Here is a 17484-nt window from a genome sequence, read left to right on the forward strand (position 1 = left end):
CATCATGGAGAACTTGGAAAGCCAGGCTATGGCTATCCTGTTTGAGGGTGTGTGTGTGTGGGGGGGGGGGGGGGAGTCTACAGATTCCCTTGCATCCTTGCGCTATAACATTTTCAATAAAAGTGGTTGCAGCAGAATCCTTTCCTACACCTGAACATCTTCCCCAGCTACATCGTCAAGCAAATTCCACTGCCTCAGTTTACTACCAGATCATGGTATGGATTGGAAAGGAAGGTAACATGGATCCTGTAAACTGGGGATGGGAAGCTGAAGACAATCATTTAGTGCCTATAATGTCGATACAGAATGTTGCCCCTGACAATCTCCTGAAGGTGGCCCATGCAACTGCTCACTTGCCTGCAAAACACCCCGTTGTAGATGTAGGGGCTATGGACTACCATGCACAGCTGCTTGCGGGTCATGCCAGCTTGAGTCGTGTGACAACCCGCCTAACCATTTTATGGATGAACAAGAATGTTTGTATGTGGATTACATGCCACAGGTTATCATGACCTCACGTTCATTATTTTCGCAATGAAGCATTATTCAAAATGACATTAGAAATTGATATTTTGCCAATGCATATAATGATATCTTTCAGATAAAATTCAGTCAGCTTTAGGGACGATATTTTTTGACATATTGGATGTTTTATAAATGAAACTGGAACGTGATGTCATGATATTATCATATGATGTCGCTGAAAGATCATAGGCATATTTTTAGAATCCTCATTAGTCACTTTCCTAGTCAGGAATAATACATGTAATGGGCTTTTGGTGCACCATGTCCGAGATAAAAAGCTCAAAAGGTTGATATATCCGCCATATTGGATTTGACCTAATGTTCCTACTTTCTGATTGCTTGATTTTAATAGATTTTTTAAATATTTTATTATGTACACCTCAACAGACCTAAAACCACCAAAAAACCTTTTGTAGCAATTTTTTGGGGGTCAAACCATATATTTACTCTACTATTAGAAAACAATCTATTCAGAAATAAATAGCTTTAATAAATTCCATAGTATGAAAAAGGAGTTCCCTGTGGGACGGACTATAGAGTGTGTCATAATCAATAAATTGAACGCACAAACAGAAGCTCCACTGAGGCTAAACCAATTTTTTTTTTCACAGTGCAATATTGTGCTATTCATATAGGAGCCCTGGACAAATGTAGTCCGCTAGATTTACATTCGAACCACCGGCCTCAATGGCGTCGTGGTTAAGTCATCGGGCATAAGGCTGGTAGGTACAGAGTTCGCAGCCCGGTACCGGCTCCCACCCAGAGCGATTTTTAACGACTTAATGGGTAGGTGTAAGACCACTACACCCTCTTCTCTCTCACTAACCACTAACAACTAACAATTATCCCACTGTCCTGGACAGACATCCCAGATAGCAGAGGTGTGTGCCCAGGACAGCGTGCTTGAACCTTAATTGGATATAAGCACGAAAATAAGTTGAAATGAAATGAAATATTCGAACCACGCCAGGTCCAAACAACGCCACGCCCCAGGAAATTGTAAAATATTACTGGGTTAAATATATTGTATGTTGCGTCATTTATGATTAACAATTATTTCTCAGGTAGTTTAACTAAATAAATATGTTTGGTAAAACACCAGTCGCTTGATAAATAGAGAATACTACATGAGCAGCCGTTAGATACCGTTTGCCTTACAAGTTGTAACAACGAATTAAAAAATAAACGGTATCTAACGGACACGAGTGTAGTATTATATTTCTTACATATCTTCAGAAAAGAGCTTTAAAACAAATTTAAATGCCATTTCCAACTAAAACCTATGTACGACCCTTGCACTTATAATTAACTTGTACGTCACTGACAAGTCAATTTCAGATGTACGTAACATTTTGTGATCGATTTCTACCGTGCGTTTCCATTGGATGGTATGGCATTGGTGACCTGGGGCCTAATTCACTAAACTCTCGCAATTTTGCGATCTCGCAGTGCAGTGCTAAAAGACTTGCAAAGAGGATGCTTTGTTGTCTAGCAGAGCCTAAGAGACCTTTGTGAATTAGGCCCCTCTGGCCATCACCTATAATCCGTCCCACAGGAAACGCCTTTTTTCATACTATGGAATTTACTTATCAATTATTGACCGTTTTTGACCAATAAGAATACAGATATATTTTCATTATGTAATAATACAAGTTATTTATAACTGAGCCGAACCAGACTGAAATTATTTACAAAACCCCCCAAACAAAACAAACATGTTTATAGAATGATGGGACGGACTATAGGAAGGAAGGAAATGTTTTATTTAACGACGCACTCAACACATTTTATTTACGGTTATATGGCGTCGGACATATGGTTAAGGACGACACAGATATTGAGGGAGGAAACCCGCTGTCGCCACTTCATGGGCTACTCTTTTTCGATTAGCAGCAAGGGATCTTTTATATTCACCATCCCACAGACAAGATAGTACATACCACGGCCTTTGTTACACCAGTTGTGGGGCACTGGCTGGAATGAGAAATAGCCCAATGGGTCCACCGACGGGGATCGATCCTAGACCGACCGCGTTTCAAGCGAACACTTTACCAGTGGGCTACGTCCCGCACCGGACGGACTGTAGGTGCAGCCAGTGGTATGTATGTAAAATATTATCGCAGATGTAAATGCTAACAAGTACTTAACAAAAAATAACAAATAACGTTTTCACCAGTGGGTGTGTAAGAAAGTTGTTTCTTACCTACAACATTTAGTTGTACGTGCCAGTTGTAATCGTTGGTTGAGGTTATCTGACATTCGTACTGCCCGGCGTCTTTCCGGCGGACATTTTTGATGATGAGGTTCCAGGAAGTGACGTCATTGGCCAGTGTCTTGTAGTCGATGCTGTGGGTGGAGTCTTTAATCCACGTCGTCGCGCCGACGGTTATGAAGTGGTCCTCGTTGGTCCGTCGCCAAGCAACCTGAAGAAGAAAGAAAACAATATAAATACACTGATGGAAATAAGGGAACACATTGTATCTCAAACCAGGGGGGGGGGGGGGGGGTAAAGCGCTCGCTTAATGCGCAGTCGGTCTGGGATTGGCTATTTCTCGTTCCAGCAGTGCACCACGACTGCTATATCAAAGTCCGTGGTATGTGCTATCGTGTCTTTGGGATGGTGCATACAAAATATACTTTGCTGGTAATAAAAATAATGTAGCGGGATTTCTCTGCTGACTATATGTCAGAATTACCAAATGTTGACATCCAATTGCGGATGATTAATAAATCAATGTGCTCTAGTGGTGTCGTTAAACAAAACAAACAAACAAACAAAAATCTTTCATTTTTATTTTGTCCACCAGTATGTCTTAACAGTACGATGATGGTGATGATGATGATGATGATGATGATGGTGAATAAGATGATGAAAATCATAATGATACAAGACACGGGATTTCAAATTTTACTGGAAACACCTTTTGGGTTCCGTGCCCTGTGACCATGGGAACTCATGGGAAGCTGTGTTTGTTTTATAGTAATCATAATACTGGTGCATTGTGTTACATGATAATGGGTAACAAACTTTCGGTTCCGTGATTTTGACAATACGCTACCGGCACGCTACCGGCAATAAACGTTTCATCATCATGTGGATGATGACAGTTATGTCTGATGATGATGGTGGTGGTGGAGGTAATCCATAATGATGCTGCTGCTAGTGATTAAACTCCCCAAAAGCCCAGCAGACTCAACAGGAATGAATACAAGATTCATCCATGATTGATTGGAGAAATTCGGACAAACATAGTATCGATGTGTAATTCGCCCCATACAGTCAGTCTCAATATGTTTTAGTTTTTTTTCTCAACAAGTACATATGCTTGATTATCTCAAATGAAAGAAATGAACAAAAGAAGGAAATGTTTTATTTAACGACGCACTCAACACATTTTATTTACGGTTATATGGCGTCGGACATATGGTTAAGGACCACACATATATTGAGAGAGGAAACCCGCTGTCGCGACTTCAGAGATTACTATTTTTCGATTAGCAGCAAGGGATCTTTTATATGCACTATCCTACAGGCAGGATAGTACATACCATGGCCTTTGTTACATTGGAACGAGAAATAGCCCAATGGGCCCACCGACGGGGATCGATCCTAGATCGATCGCGCATCAGGCGAGCGCTGTACCACTGAACAACGTCCTGCCCCTCAAATGTAACGATGTCTCAAGCTGACTGTCTGGCACAAACTTCGATATATAGTTTATTGTGTGTACGTGCGTGCGTGCGTGCGTGTGTGAGTGCGTGTGTGTGTGCCTCTCTCTCGTTTGTATGTATATGCGTGCGCGTGCGCGCGTGTCTGTACTTACTTAATCATATCTTATCTGTTTCCAATAAAAGAAGTTGGAGTTACTACACATTTCAGGACTACCAGAAACACAATGAATGTGTCAAACATGGTACTTTTAAGAAGGAAATCAAGCAACGTGCAATATAACGGTAAACAGAAGACTGTAAAATGCCGGCATGAGTTTACATCGCCTAATAATTAGGGTCAGTGCCTTTAATGCGATATCGGTTAGTTCGATTAACATGAAGTGGACCCAACGGGCGCCTGTCATAGTCGATATGCGAGTATGACATTGATGGCTGGCCAAGAGAGGTCTCACGGCTGACGGATAATATTACGAGGTGCACTCAAAGTCAACTCGACGTCGATATATCCTGTCACGGGAGACAATAGCCTTGTCAGTTGTGAGCAGGTAAACATAATCACGAACACACTCAAACACGCTGTCTCACCCACCAACCTACGTCTGTCTCTCTGTGTCTCTCTCTCTCTCTCTCTCTCTCTCTCTCTCTCTCTCTCTCTCTCTCTCTCTCTCTCTCTCTCTCTCTCTCTCTCTCTCTCTCTCTCTCTCCTTCAATGAAAACAAATGGGGTCGATATGTTCATTCGTAGAACGCTTGTGTGAGGCGCAGAGATGGATCCAGTAAATATTTTTGTGGGGTACTGATGTGAAAAGGAAACATGAACCCACTTGCCAAAAGGGCACTCCAATAAAAGGAAAAAAAGGGGAACTTTATTCGCTTGTGAGGGAATAGTCCCAGTGGTGCTATTCAGCTGATACAAAAAATCCACCTCCACCAAAACAGACAACAACAACAACAAAAACCCAAACAAGTTCGCCACCCAAAGTTTGAAATATTATTACTCTTTACTCCAAGGAGTGCAAAGTGGGAAGCAAGTCTCATTAAACCCCGGTAAACCGGTAACACACAACATGGTATCATTACTATATGGCATTTAGTATATAAAAGTTCATGGTATGTGCTGTCCTTTTTTGTTGGACGTGTACATCAAAGATTGTTGGTTTAAACAATATTTTATTATACTACACTCATTACAGTGGGACTGGCTATTTTTCGTTCCAGCCAGTGCACCACAACTGGTATATCAAAGGTCGTGGTATGTACTACCCTGTCTGTGGGATGGTGCATATAAAAGATCCCTTGCTGCTAATCGAAAAGAGTAGCCCATGAAGTGGCGACAGCTGGTTTCCTCTCTCATTATCTGTATAGTCCTTAACCATATGTTTGACACCATATAGCTGTAAATAAACCCTCTACATTTTTCCATTAGTAGTAAGGGATCTTTTATATGAACCATCACACAGGCAGGATAGCACATACCACGGCCTTTGATATACCAGTCGTGTTGCACTGGTTGAAACGACAAATAGCCCAATGGGCCCGCCGACGAGAATCGATCCCAAATCAACCGCCCCTACCGGTTTGCAATCGAAATGTAAATAAAGCGGCATTATCATTAGGTTATTCGCACCGACATGTCGCACGCGGTTTGTTGGCCCTACACAAATCGGAACGTTAGACTTAAAGTACGATTCGGTCGCATGCGACAAGTTGGTGCGACTGGTCGCATTATGAGAAAGCCCCTTGGCAGTACATCAAATTACTAAACACTAAAACGCTCTATAATGTCTATATTGTGCCCACAAGAACAAGTAGGTTCATGACAGGTAAAGAGAGAACGTATGTTCATTTAGATTTGTCGTGTCTAGACAAATTCCCTAGTGGCCGAGCGGTTAGTGTGTGGGCAGTAAAGTATCTTGTGAGTCGTTGCAGCGTGTATACCACCAACTCCAATCCCATAGACGACAATAGTAATATATATGGCTAAAACTCCTACCTGCAGCGTATCATTCAACACAGCTGATATACATACTACCAACCCTCATACTTAAAGTGAATCAGAAAACAATGGGGGGTCAACCTGCTCATTTCAGAGGTAGTTTGGCACAAAATGTAAGTACTTTTTTGTTTTACAGGTACCTCATGCATTTAAAGCACAAGGCTAGGCCCCTACTTGGCACAGTGGTACTAGATTAAATAAAACTGCATTTTAATTTTTTTTGGCCTAGAAGAAACTAATGTCTTTTTACAACGAACACACTCACATTTATCACCAAGCACAGCACTTGTATTATTAACTGCTCTATCAAAAGTTGGTTGGATATACAGGGGCGTGACGAAGCCCAGTGATAAAGCGTTCGCCTGACACGCGGTCGGTTTGGGATCGATCCCCGTCGGTGGACCCATTGAGCTATTTCTCGTTCCAGCCAGTACATTACGACTGGTATATCAAAGACCGTGGTATGTGTTATCCTGTCTGTGGGATGGTGTATATAAAAGATATCTTGCTACTAATGGAAAAATGTAGCAGGTTTCCTCTCTAAGACTATAGGTAAAAATTACCAAATCTTTCATATCCAATAGCCGATGATTGATAAATCAGTATGCTCTAGTGGTGTCGTTAACAAAACAAACTTCTTCTTTATTTAATATACAAACACTGATATTCTTAACAAGAAAATGTATTTAAAATGACAGACCTAGTTTTTAAACACTACAGCGTAGTTTTCACTATTACAGCCGTTTTTAATAACTCAAATCAGACATTACGTAGGGGAATATCCCCGTAACTCTCCATTCCTGAAAAATAATGGAGACGAGTTACTCGGACATTTCCCTATACATAATGGAGCGTTGAGACAATACAGTGACGTCACAGGTATATTTTAAATATAATATTATTGTATTGTTTAGATGGTCCATTTCCTAACATCCAAAGCGATGCCAACTGCTTGCAATACCACGAAATAAATTGTTCATAATTCTAAAAACGCACTCTCCTCTGAGAAGTAACTGTTATGAAGACAGGCTCTAGTCTATTTTAAAGTAAAGGGTATTTCCCCGTTTCAACGTCACAAAAACTTGTTTCACTTTATTGTAACTTTGTAGATTTAACCAACAAACCTAATGTACATTTTCAGAGGTTGAAACTAGCATCTGCGACTTTAATATGTAATTGCAGCCGTCACAACGGGGGAGGCGGGGGGGGGGGGGGGGGGGGGGAGTTTAGCTCTAGTCGGCTTAGTACTCGCATGAGGTTCTCGTGTCGCAGGATCGAACCACCTTGATTAATCCATTCCAACTGATTGGGTTTTTCTCATTCCATTCAGTGCACCACAACTGGTCAAAGGCCGTGGTATGTGCTTTCCTGTCTGTCTGTGGGGAAAGTGCATATAAAAAGATCCTTTGATGACTATGTGTCAGAATTACCAAATGTTTGACATCCAATAGCCGAGGATTAATTAATCAATGTACTCTAGTGGTGTCGTTAAACAAAACAAACTTTAAACAGACTTTCGTCAAAAAGGCTCTATTAGTCAGAAACATTATGCAGTGGCTACAAACAGGACAGTCCCTTTAATAGGACAATAATAAGGATATCATTTTATTCAAACGGACGAGCTCCGCGAATATTAGAAGTGAAGTCCTTCCTCCATTGATCCGTATTAGTAATTTGTCGGGGAAATCTGTAAGTTTTTATCTTAACGTTTCAATCGTCAGTTGGGACATAAAAGAAATTAACTGGAAATATTGAATCACAGAAGTGTAAATCTATCAAAGGCAGCGCGCACGGATGCCTGTAATTGTGTTACGGCTACACGCACTGCAATACACCTGCGCTGCTGTGTCTTGAGATTTAAACTGGTAAAAACGACACAGGCTCTTTTTTTTTAGTTGAGACGATCACATTTGAAAACTAAATAAAATTGCACAAAAGGAAAATTACGAATATTAAATTTTATTGATATATTTTTTCTTTTCTTTTTCTTAGTCTACTGCTTCTCTCTGTGTGTCACACGTGCTAACTAGTGACATCAAATCACTACGTCCATCTACAATTATTTGCAGTCAACTGACACAAGAACCAAAGAGGTGGCCATACTATATTTAGCCACAAATTGTTCGGGAAACCCCTCTTGTCGTACAGTGCAAGACTTTAAAACAAATATTATTCTTGAGTTAATTATGGAACGATTATGCGTGGGATCGATTAACGTTCAGTTATTTATTACAAATAAATCTGAAAATAGCAAAATATTGAAGTTTCAACTTTCTTCTTCTTCTGTGATCATCATTTGAAGGTTGTTGCGTAAGTCCCTATTTCTATTTCGCGCCACTTCGGCTAGAGCTTTCCGACTTCGGCTGTGATGTTTGTAGAGTTATCTCTCTTAGCCTTTGGCCCTTAAAGTCATCCTGCAAGGCAGCATTGGTTTGATTTCAGAGTCCCTTCTCTTAGAATGGTTGCTTTACAGGGCTGATGAATCCATTCTATCCAGTGGGTTGATTTGATTTTGGGGTGTCCGTCTCCTAGACGTCTTGCCTTTAATGGCGTATACCGCTGATACCAATATCTGTGTTTGAGTCTTGTACTAAGTGTTCGGTTCTAGTTTTAGAAAGTCAAAACGAGCAATCTCAGTCATTTAGTTCCTCACTGCTTACTCATGGAGTAAACATACTAAGACACGGAAGTTTAGCAATTTGGTTGAGGTGCTTAAATAAAAGACAACTCGTCACTATCGACGTGAAATCACACACTGGGTGTAACTGGTGCATCACGTGTCAGTATAATTAATACGAGATGGGGCGAGATTTAGCTCAGCCGGTTGAGAGCTCGCCTGATGTGCTTGCGTCGCAGGATCGAACCACCTCGGTAGATCCATTCAACTGATTGAGGTGTTTTTTTCAACCAGTGCAACACAACTGGTCAAAGCCCGTCGTATGTGATTTCCTGTCTGTGGTAAATTGTAAATATAAAAAAACTTGCTGCTAATGGGAACATGTAACGGGTTTCCTCTGATGACTAGGAGTCAGAATTACCAAATATTTAACATCCAGTAGCCGATTATTAATTAATCAATGGGCTCTAGTGGTGTTGTTGGGGCGGGACGTAGCCCAGTGGATAAAGCGCTCTAGTCCCAGCCAGTGCACCACGACTGGTATATCAAAGTCCGTGGTATGTACTACCCTGTCTGTGGAATGGTGCATATAAAAAAATCCCTTGCTGCTAATAAAAAAAGAGTAGCCCATGAAATGGCGACAGCGGGTTTCCTCCCTCAATATCTGTGTGGTCCTTAACCATATGTCTGACGCCATATAACCGTAAATAACATGTGTTGAGTGCGTCGTTAAATAAAACATTTCTTTCTTTTTCTTTCTAGTGGTGTTGTTAAACAAAAAACAAACTTTAACTGGTTAAGCTATCGGACATAAGGTTGGCAGATATTGCAAAGGCCCAGGAATGTTCCGTACGAAATGCAATACGTAACGGTCACATCAGTGAATGTAGGCTGTGGGAAATGACCAAATTGCTAAACCTTTTTGTCTTAATATTTTTTACCTAGTGTGCCACGTAATTCCTAGATGTCAATACAGGGAATCGGAAGCCCTGGTCGATTAATTTAACCTAAGCCGGTTTAATATCCCGGAATGTCGTGATAAACATATGTATAATACACGCCAAGCTGGAAGTGAATCGCGGTTTGGAGTTGTAATTATTTTAATTATTGCACCCTTCATCGCACTAGACAACTGACCCAACGAAACACCATTAACTATAGATCGACAAGTCAAGCAATACTCAACCTCCAGAGAGACGACCGGGTTGTCTGAGTAATATATAAACACTATGGTTATAGGATTGTCTGAAATGAACAAAAAGGTTCATATCGCCTGTATGTTCTGGGCTATGGTTCATTAATGTATGTATTAAGTGATATCATCCGCACATACAAAATACTGACTGGCTTCGATAGCTATGGCGACAATTATTGATGGTACAGAAGTCATAAAGATGCATTATCGCCGCACATACAAAATATTGACTGGCTTCGATAGCTATGGCGACAATTATTGATGGTACAGAAGTCATAAAAGTGCATTATCGCCGCACATACAAAAGACTGACTGGCTTCGATAGCTATGGCGACAATTATTGATGGTACAGAAGTCATAAAGATGCATTATCGCCGCACATACAAAATATTGACTGGCTTCGATAGCTATGGCGACAATTCTTGATGGTACAAAAGTCATAAAAATGCATTATCGCCGCACATACAAAAGACTGACTGGCTTCGATAGCCACGGCGACAAGACTTGATGGTACAGAAGTCATAAAGATGCATCGCACATAAGACTGGCAGGTATGGTAAAGGCCCAGGAGTGTTCAGTACAAAACGAAATAAGTAATGGTCACATCATTGAATGTAGGTTGTGGAAAATTACCAAACTGCTAAACCTTTTTTGTCTTAGTAGTTTTTTACCTAGTGTGCCATGTAATTGCTAGATATCAATACAGGTCTTTAATACCCAGGAATGTCCTGATAAACACATGCTTAATACATGCCAAGCTGGGAGTGAATCGCGGTTTGGAGTTTTAATTATTTTAATTATTGCACCCTTCATCGCACTAGACAATTGACCCAACGAAACACCATTAAATATAGATCGCCAAGTCAAGCAGAACTCATCCACCAGAGAGACGACCGGGCTACATGATTGTCTGAGTAATATATAGACACTATGGTTATAGGATTGTCTGAGTAATATATAGACACTATGGTTATAGGATTGTCTGGAATGAACAAAAAGGTTCATATCGCCCGTATGTTCTGGGATATGGTTATTTAATGTATGTATTAAGTGATATCATCCACACATACAAAATATTGACTAACTTCGATAGCCACGGCGACAAGTCTTGATGGTACAGAAGTCTTAATGATGCATTATCGCCGCACATAGAAAATACTGACTGGTTTCGATAGCTATACCGACAATTCTTGATGGTACAGAAGTCTTTTTAAGATGCATTATCGCCTCTCCGTTAAAGTGGCTTCCTGTCCCGGTATCCTATCCAGTGTGAACGCTCAGTGCAGATGACCTTTGCGCTGTATAGGCAGTCCAGGTAGTTGAGCAGCGGCGGATCAAGAAAACAAAATTGGAGTGGGGACTTAGGGAAAAAAGGAACATGGACTAACTCGTGAAATGGCAATTCAGTGATTTCTTTAAAGCCAGAAAAAGAGGTACTTTTATATATTTAGGAGGGGATGGTTCCCTGGTCCCCCCCCCCCTCCCCCTTGCTGGATCCGTTTCATGTTAATATAGTATAGTCAGTACTACACCACTAGAACACTGATCAATATTAAACATCGGGTATTGGACGTCAAACATTTTGTAAGGAAGGAAGGAAATGGTTTATTTAACGACGCACTCAGAACTCTTTTTTTACGGTTATATGGCGTCGAACATATGATTAAGGACCACACAGATATTGAGAGAGGAAACCAGCTGTCGCCACTTCATGGGCTACTCTTTTGGATTAGCAGCAAGGGATATTTTATATGTAACATCCCACAGACAGGATGACACATACCACGGCCTTTGATATTAGTCGTGGCGCACTGTCTGGAGCGAGAAATAGCCCAATGGGCCCACCGACCGGGTTTCCTCTTTATGACTATATGTCCGAATTACCAAATGTTTGACATCCAATAGCCGATGATTAATAAATGGAATGTTCTCTAACAAAACAAACTTTAACTATAATCAGTGTAGATCAATCTATAAGAAAAAGAAAAAATATATATATATTTTTCAAGCCCAATGGTAAAGCGCTCGTTTGATGCGTGGTCGGTCTGGGATAGTCCCCGACAGTGGACCCATTGGGCCATATCTCGTTCCAGCACCATGACTGGTATATCAAAAACCGTGGTATGTGCTATCCTTTCTGTGGTATGGTGCATACAGAAGATCACTTGCTACTAAGTGAAAAATGTAGCGGCTTTCCTCTCTAAGGGTAAGACTGTATATAAAACCAAACTTTTTTTCTTGTTTTTTTTATGTTGTGAGCTTATCTTGTCTTTGTTCTTTTAAGGGATTGTGTATTTTGTGCGCTTTCAGACATCACTACAATTTCTGTACAAAAGTATTGTAATCATGATGAAAGCAGAACACTGGGTTTCGTCCGTAATTTTCAACTTCTGGTGTCTCCATGAAATTAACGTATCACAAAGTCTGCGAATACTTCGTTAAATCTACATCTATCAACATTGAATGTGTCCAAGAGCGTTAACCAAGGACGCAAAGCGCTTCGTCCAGACAGTGACACGTGGTCTGTACATCTTCACAGATGACATGGGCGCCGACAATAATCTGTGGAAATCTAAATCAGTCCAAAAACTAACCTGTGCAATGCCAAGAGGTATCGATTTGTTTAACGAAACCATTAGAGCACATTGATTTATTCATCATCGCCTATTGGATGTCAAACATTTGGTAATTCTGACATGTAGTCATCAGAGGAAACGCGCTACATTTTTCTTAATGCAGCAAGGGATCTTTTATATGCACCGTCACATAGAATAGCATATACCACGGCCTTTCATGCACTGGCTGGAATGAGAAATAGCTCAATGGGCCCACTGACGAGGATCAATCTTAGATAGACCGTAGATCAAGCGAGCGCTTTGCCACAGAGATATGTCCCCCCCCCCCCCCACCCCATTTTAAAAATAAAATTATATAAACCATTTAACCTCTGCATGTTATCACCGGCCTCTTTGGTGTCTTGGTTAATTAAGCCATCGGACAACAGGCTGGCAGGTATGGCAAAGGCCCAGGATTTGTCGCCCCTCATGGGGGCACTTTGGTATTATACACACAATATTATCAGTATAAACAGCTGTTAAGTAGTGTGTGAGTCTCTCTGTCTCTGCGGATCCCCCCCCCCCCCCTCTCTCTCTCTCTCTCTCTCTCTCTCTCTCTCTCTCTCTCTCTCTCTCTCTCTCTCTCTCTCTCTCTCTCTCTCTCTCTCTCTGGACCCTACCTGAAAAAAAGGCTGACCCTAATTATTTTTCCTTAATTTTGTTTTTAGGTTTAGGTTAAAAGAGTACATATGGAATCAAAATAGTTAAAATGTGCGGAGAAACGTCAGTTCACAAATACTAGATATTTTTAAAATAAATATAGCTAGGTTGTTTAATAATGGTGCATTACATAATGCCAGCATACCTTTCATTTTATAAACGTTAGGATTAATTCTATACTATTGTTTTATATATTTCTTCTGTTTTCAATATTATAATTTTTACAATTGAATAAATAATGGTATTAATCTCCAATATCAGTATTACAACGTTTGCATATTCTATTTTCCCAAGGAACGTTGAACCACCAGTTTTGATTGGTAATCTTAAATTTGACGTACGCAATTTAGTCATCCAGCATCTATTTTGGTACGATAATTTCGACAAATAGGTTTCGATGTAAAATTCTGTTTTAAATAATGTATAAAATTGACCCCTAGAAGAGTTTGTAATATCCCAGAACCACTGTTGTATAAACTGATCGCAGAGTTTTTGTTTTAATTCTTGTTTATAGGATTTCAAATCATTATTTTGATTGGTATAGATGTACCCCATTCCCGTGTTATCAAAAATACTTTTTATGAATTTCAACCATTTAAATTCATTTCTTTCACTAAAGTTTAAAGAAAACATTAATTTATATAAAATACTACTAAGTTTAGTTTTGTCTTTAACCAGTTTACTCCAAAATGAAACCATTCGTAACTTTACTTGTATTTATAAAGGGAACCTTCCTAATTCTCCATATACCATAAAATTTGGGGTACTGTTTTGTACTTCCAAAATCCATTTACAAAACTGGAGATGATTTTTTTTGTGTTATTTGTAAATGTTCATAACTCCAAATTTCTGATCCTTATAATAAAGTCGGTTCAACCATTGAATCAAAAGGTTTTAATTGTATATAAACTGGTATGCGAGCGTTTTTTGAGCTTCGTCTACTAGGTGTTGCTTTGCATTAGAAAAAAAAATCCATTATATTTAAAACAAATTCCTAAATAACAGTAATAATCGACAACTTCCAATCGTTCATCTTGTAACATAAATTCAACATTTGACCTCGACTTTCTCTTGCTAAAACTAACAACTTTTGTTTTACTCACATTTATATATATATATATATATATATATATATATATATATATATATATATATATATATATATATATATATATATATACACACACATACATACTCAGCATCACTATTGAAGGGTCACTCATATTGTTAGTACTACACATGTTAACGATGCCCGTCCAACACACTAATTATGAATGAAGGAATGTATGAATTGTTCTATTCTGAATAGACGACTCAACAAACATGTTGAAAGCAGAGAGCTGTTCTGTTTTGAACAAAATGTTTTCGGAAGGGTCGCTCTACACAGGAGCAGTAACTTCAATCATTGAGTAAAGGAAACTTTTACGGAAATCCACTTTTACCGCTTTTATTGACTTCCATATTAAACACACATAAAGCCTATGATGGAATAGATCGAACTCAATTGTGGAATAAACTTTCAGATTCTAGGATATGTGGACGAATGTTTAACGCATTAACGTCTCTGTACACGAATGTTAAATGTTGTGTTAGATTAAACGGAAACTTCACACAGTGGTTCAGTGTATACGGCGGTCTAAAACTGGGTTGTTTATTGTCCCCTCTGTTGTTTAATATGTACATTAATGATCTGTTTAATACCATCAAGGAACTTGGTTTAGGAACGGAAGTTAATGACGAAAAAGTGTGTATTTTAGCCTACGCCGACGACAAAGTACTCATCTCAGAAAACGAAGCTGATTTGAACTGTATGCTTGAATATTTACATATGTGGTGTCTCAGGAATAAGATGAAGGTAAACACAGACAAAACAAAAGTAGTTCACTTTAGAAATATATGTATGCCTGTAACAAAGACCCAGTTCATTTGTGGTGATAAACTTCTAGAAGTGGTAAACAGTTATAAATATCTAGGTCTACTTTTGACAGAACACTTGGATTACACACGTATGGGAAAGGCCGTTGCTAGTTCGGCTAGTAGAGCCCCAGGACTGTTGATTTCTAAGTTTAAAGTCATATGTGGGATGAGCTATAAAACCTATACGAAACCTTTTGATACGATGGTGAGGTCCACGCTAGATATTTTATTAATATAACCGAAAATGTCTTTTAGTTTTATATTATTTTAAAGTTACATTCTCTGGTTACCATATTATAACACCATGTACAAATGTGAAATACAAGCTCAAATGCACTTTTTAAAAAGTCGTGTGTGTTCGCTATGAACGGATATCGTCAAACGTATACGCTTGATTCGTCGCCTGTGCCGCAAAGCACAAACGACAGCCTGTTGTCAGTTTCAGTTAACACGTGCGTTTGCCAATTTCAAATTGTAGGGTTCGTCTCAAAAAATTAAGAGAAATCTTGCGTTGTACGAAGAACGTTCGGTTGAGGATATGGTACTAGAGTCTTTAGTTAAAACCGGTTTCATCTTGACAACGTATTATCGACAGTCGTACCTTCCTATTTCAGAATTGATATTTTATAAAGTGTTAGTAGAACTTTCAAAGTTTAGTTTGTATACTAGTAACACATTAATCATGTATATAATTTTAAAATAAAATATACTAAAGTAGACAATGAACGTTTTGACTTCTTAATTTTACGTGTTAAAATCGACAAATTCAAATAAATATTATTTCGTTTGGAAAGGGTAAAGTGTGTGTGTGTGTGGGGGGGGGGGGGGGGTTTAACGACATCAAAGATAAAGCATATTGATTTAATAATCATCCGACCCCATACAACCGTAAATAAAATGTGTTGAGTGCGTCGTTAAATAAAACATATCCTATACTTCCTTCCATTTGCTGTTGGATGTCTAACATTTTTGGGTAAGTATATATATATATACTCTTCAAAAAAAGAAACGCATAACTGGTATATGTTAGGATTGGATTGCAAATTTATAGCATCATATCTTTGCTCAGTACCAGAGCAGTAAAATTGAAACTTGTTAAACATGATCAGATCATCACTTGGAATGAAATCGTCTATCAAATCAACAGGATTAGGCCACCGTATCAAGGTCACGGTCATGGACACTAATATCGAGTATGAGCCCCATGAGCAGCAATGACGGCTTGGCACCTCCTACGCATGGAATCAAATAATGCTTGAATCACAGGCTGGGGAATTGTAGCCCATGTTTGTTGCAAAGCCTGGAGCAGCTGGGGTAGCGTTTGTGGCGCAGGGTTACGTTGCCGTAAACGTCGATCTAGTTCATCCCACAGGTGCTCGATGGGGTTAAGATCAGGTGATCTTGAAGGTCATGGCATCACTCCGACATTGTGTTGATTCAGGAAGTCTGTTGTTATACGTGCGCTATGTGGTCGTGTATTGTCGTGCTGCAAGATGACATTATCTGCGTTGATGACGCTGGAGAATTTCGTTGCAGTAACGTTGGGCTGTTAGCTGACCTGGGACATGTACAAGGTCTGTTCCGCCATACCATAACACTCCCCCCTCCATATCTGTCCACCTGCCGCACACAATTATTGGCATAACGCTCATTACGTCGTCGGTAAACTCTAGCTCTGCCGTCGGCGCGCTGAAGCAAAAAACGCGACTCATCGCTGAAAGTCACTCTTCGCCACTGCTGTCGACGCCATATCAGACAACGGTTGCACCATGTAAGCCGTAGACGCCTATGTTGTGCGGTTAAAATTATCCGTCTAGCTGGTCTTCTAGCTCGGATATTGTCTTCACGTAAACGGTTTCTTACGGTCTGGTCCGAAATTCTTCGCATCCCAGGTATGGCAGAAGTTGATGATGAAGCAGTTAGAAATCTGTCACGTAAATGTCGTAGACGTATGTATCTGTCTTGCGCTGGTGTGGTAACTCTGGGACGACCGGACCTGGGGCGGTCACGTGACACCCCAGTTTGCTGATAACGGTGCCAAAGCCTAGATATTGTACTCTGAGATGTATTGAAAAGACGTGCAACTGTTGATTGCGATTCCCCGGCTTCCATCCGGCCAATTGCGTTGTTACGTTGTGGTTCTGTCAGCCTGGGCATAATTTCAACGTTACGTAGCGACACTATCGATAATGCGTGTGTGAATGTAACTCAATTTTCTGTCAAGGGGTAGTGCACGTGCTGTACGTGCATGATTTGTACGTGATAAATGTGAGCTCTGCAACCATTAT

At 39.9% G+C, this 17484-nt stretch overlaps 1 protein-coding gene across 1 annotated transcript in view; it reads right to left on the reverse strand.

The window, feature by feature from the left end:
- The window catches only part of LOC121388301, a 109649-nt gene that overhangs the window by 26796 nt on the left and 65369 nt on the right, over positions 1 to 17484 (reverse strand). Inside the window, exon 3 of the mRNA XM_041519593.1 lies at positions 2669 to 2948. Within this exon, the coding sequence (XP_041375527.1) occupies positions 2669 to 2948 (280 nt within the window). The remainder of the gene's footprint in view (positions 1 to 2668; positions 2949 to 17484) is intronic.

The sequence above is a fragment of the Gigantopelta aegis genome, chromosome 2, assembly GCF_016097555.1.
Source record: "Gigantopelta aegis isolate Gae_Host chromosome 2, Gae_host_genome, whole genome shotgun sequence".
NCBI lineage: Eukaryota > Metazoa > Mollusca > Gastropoda > Neomphalida > Peltospiridae > Gigantopelta > Gigantopelta aegis.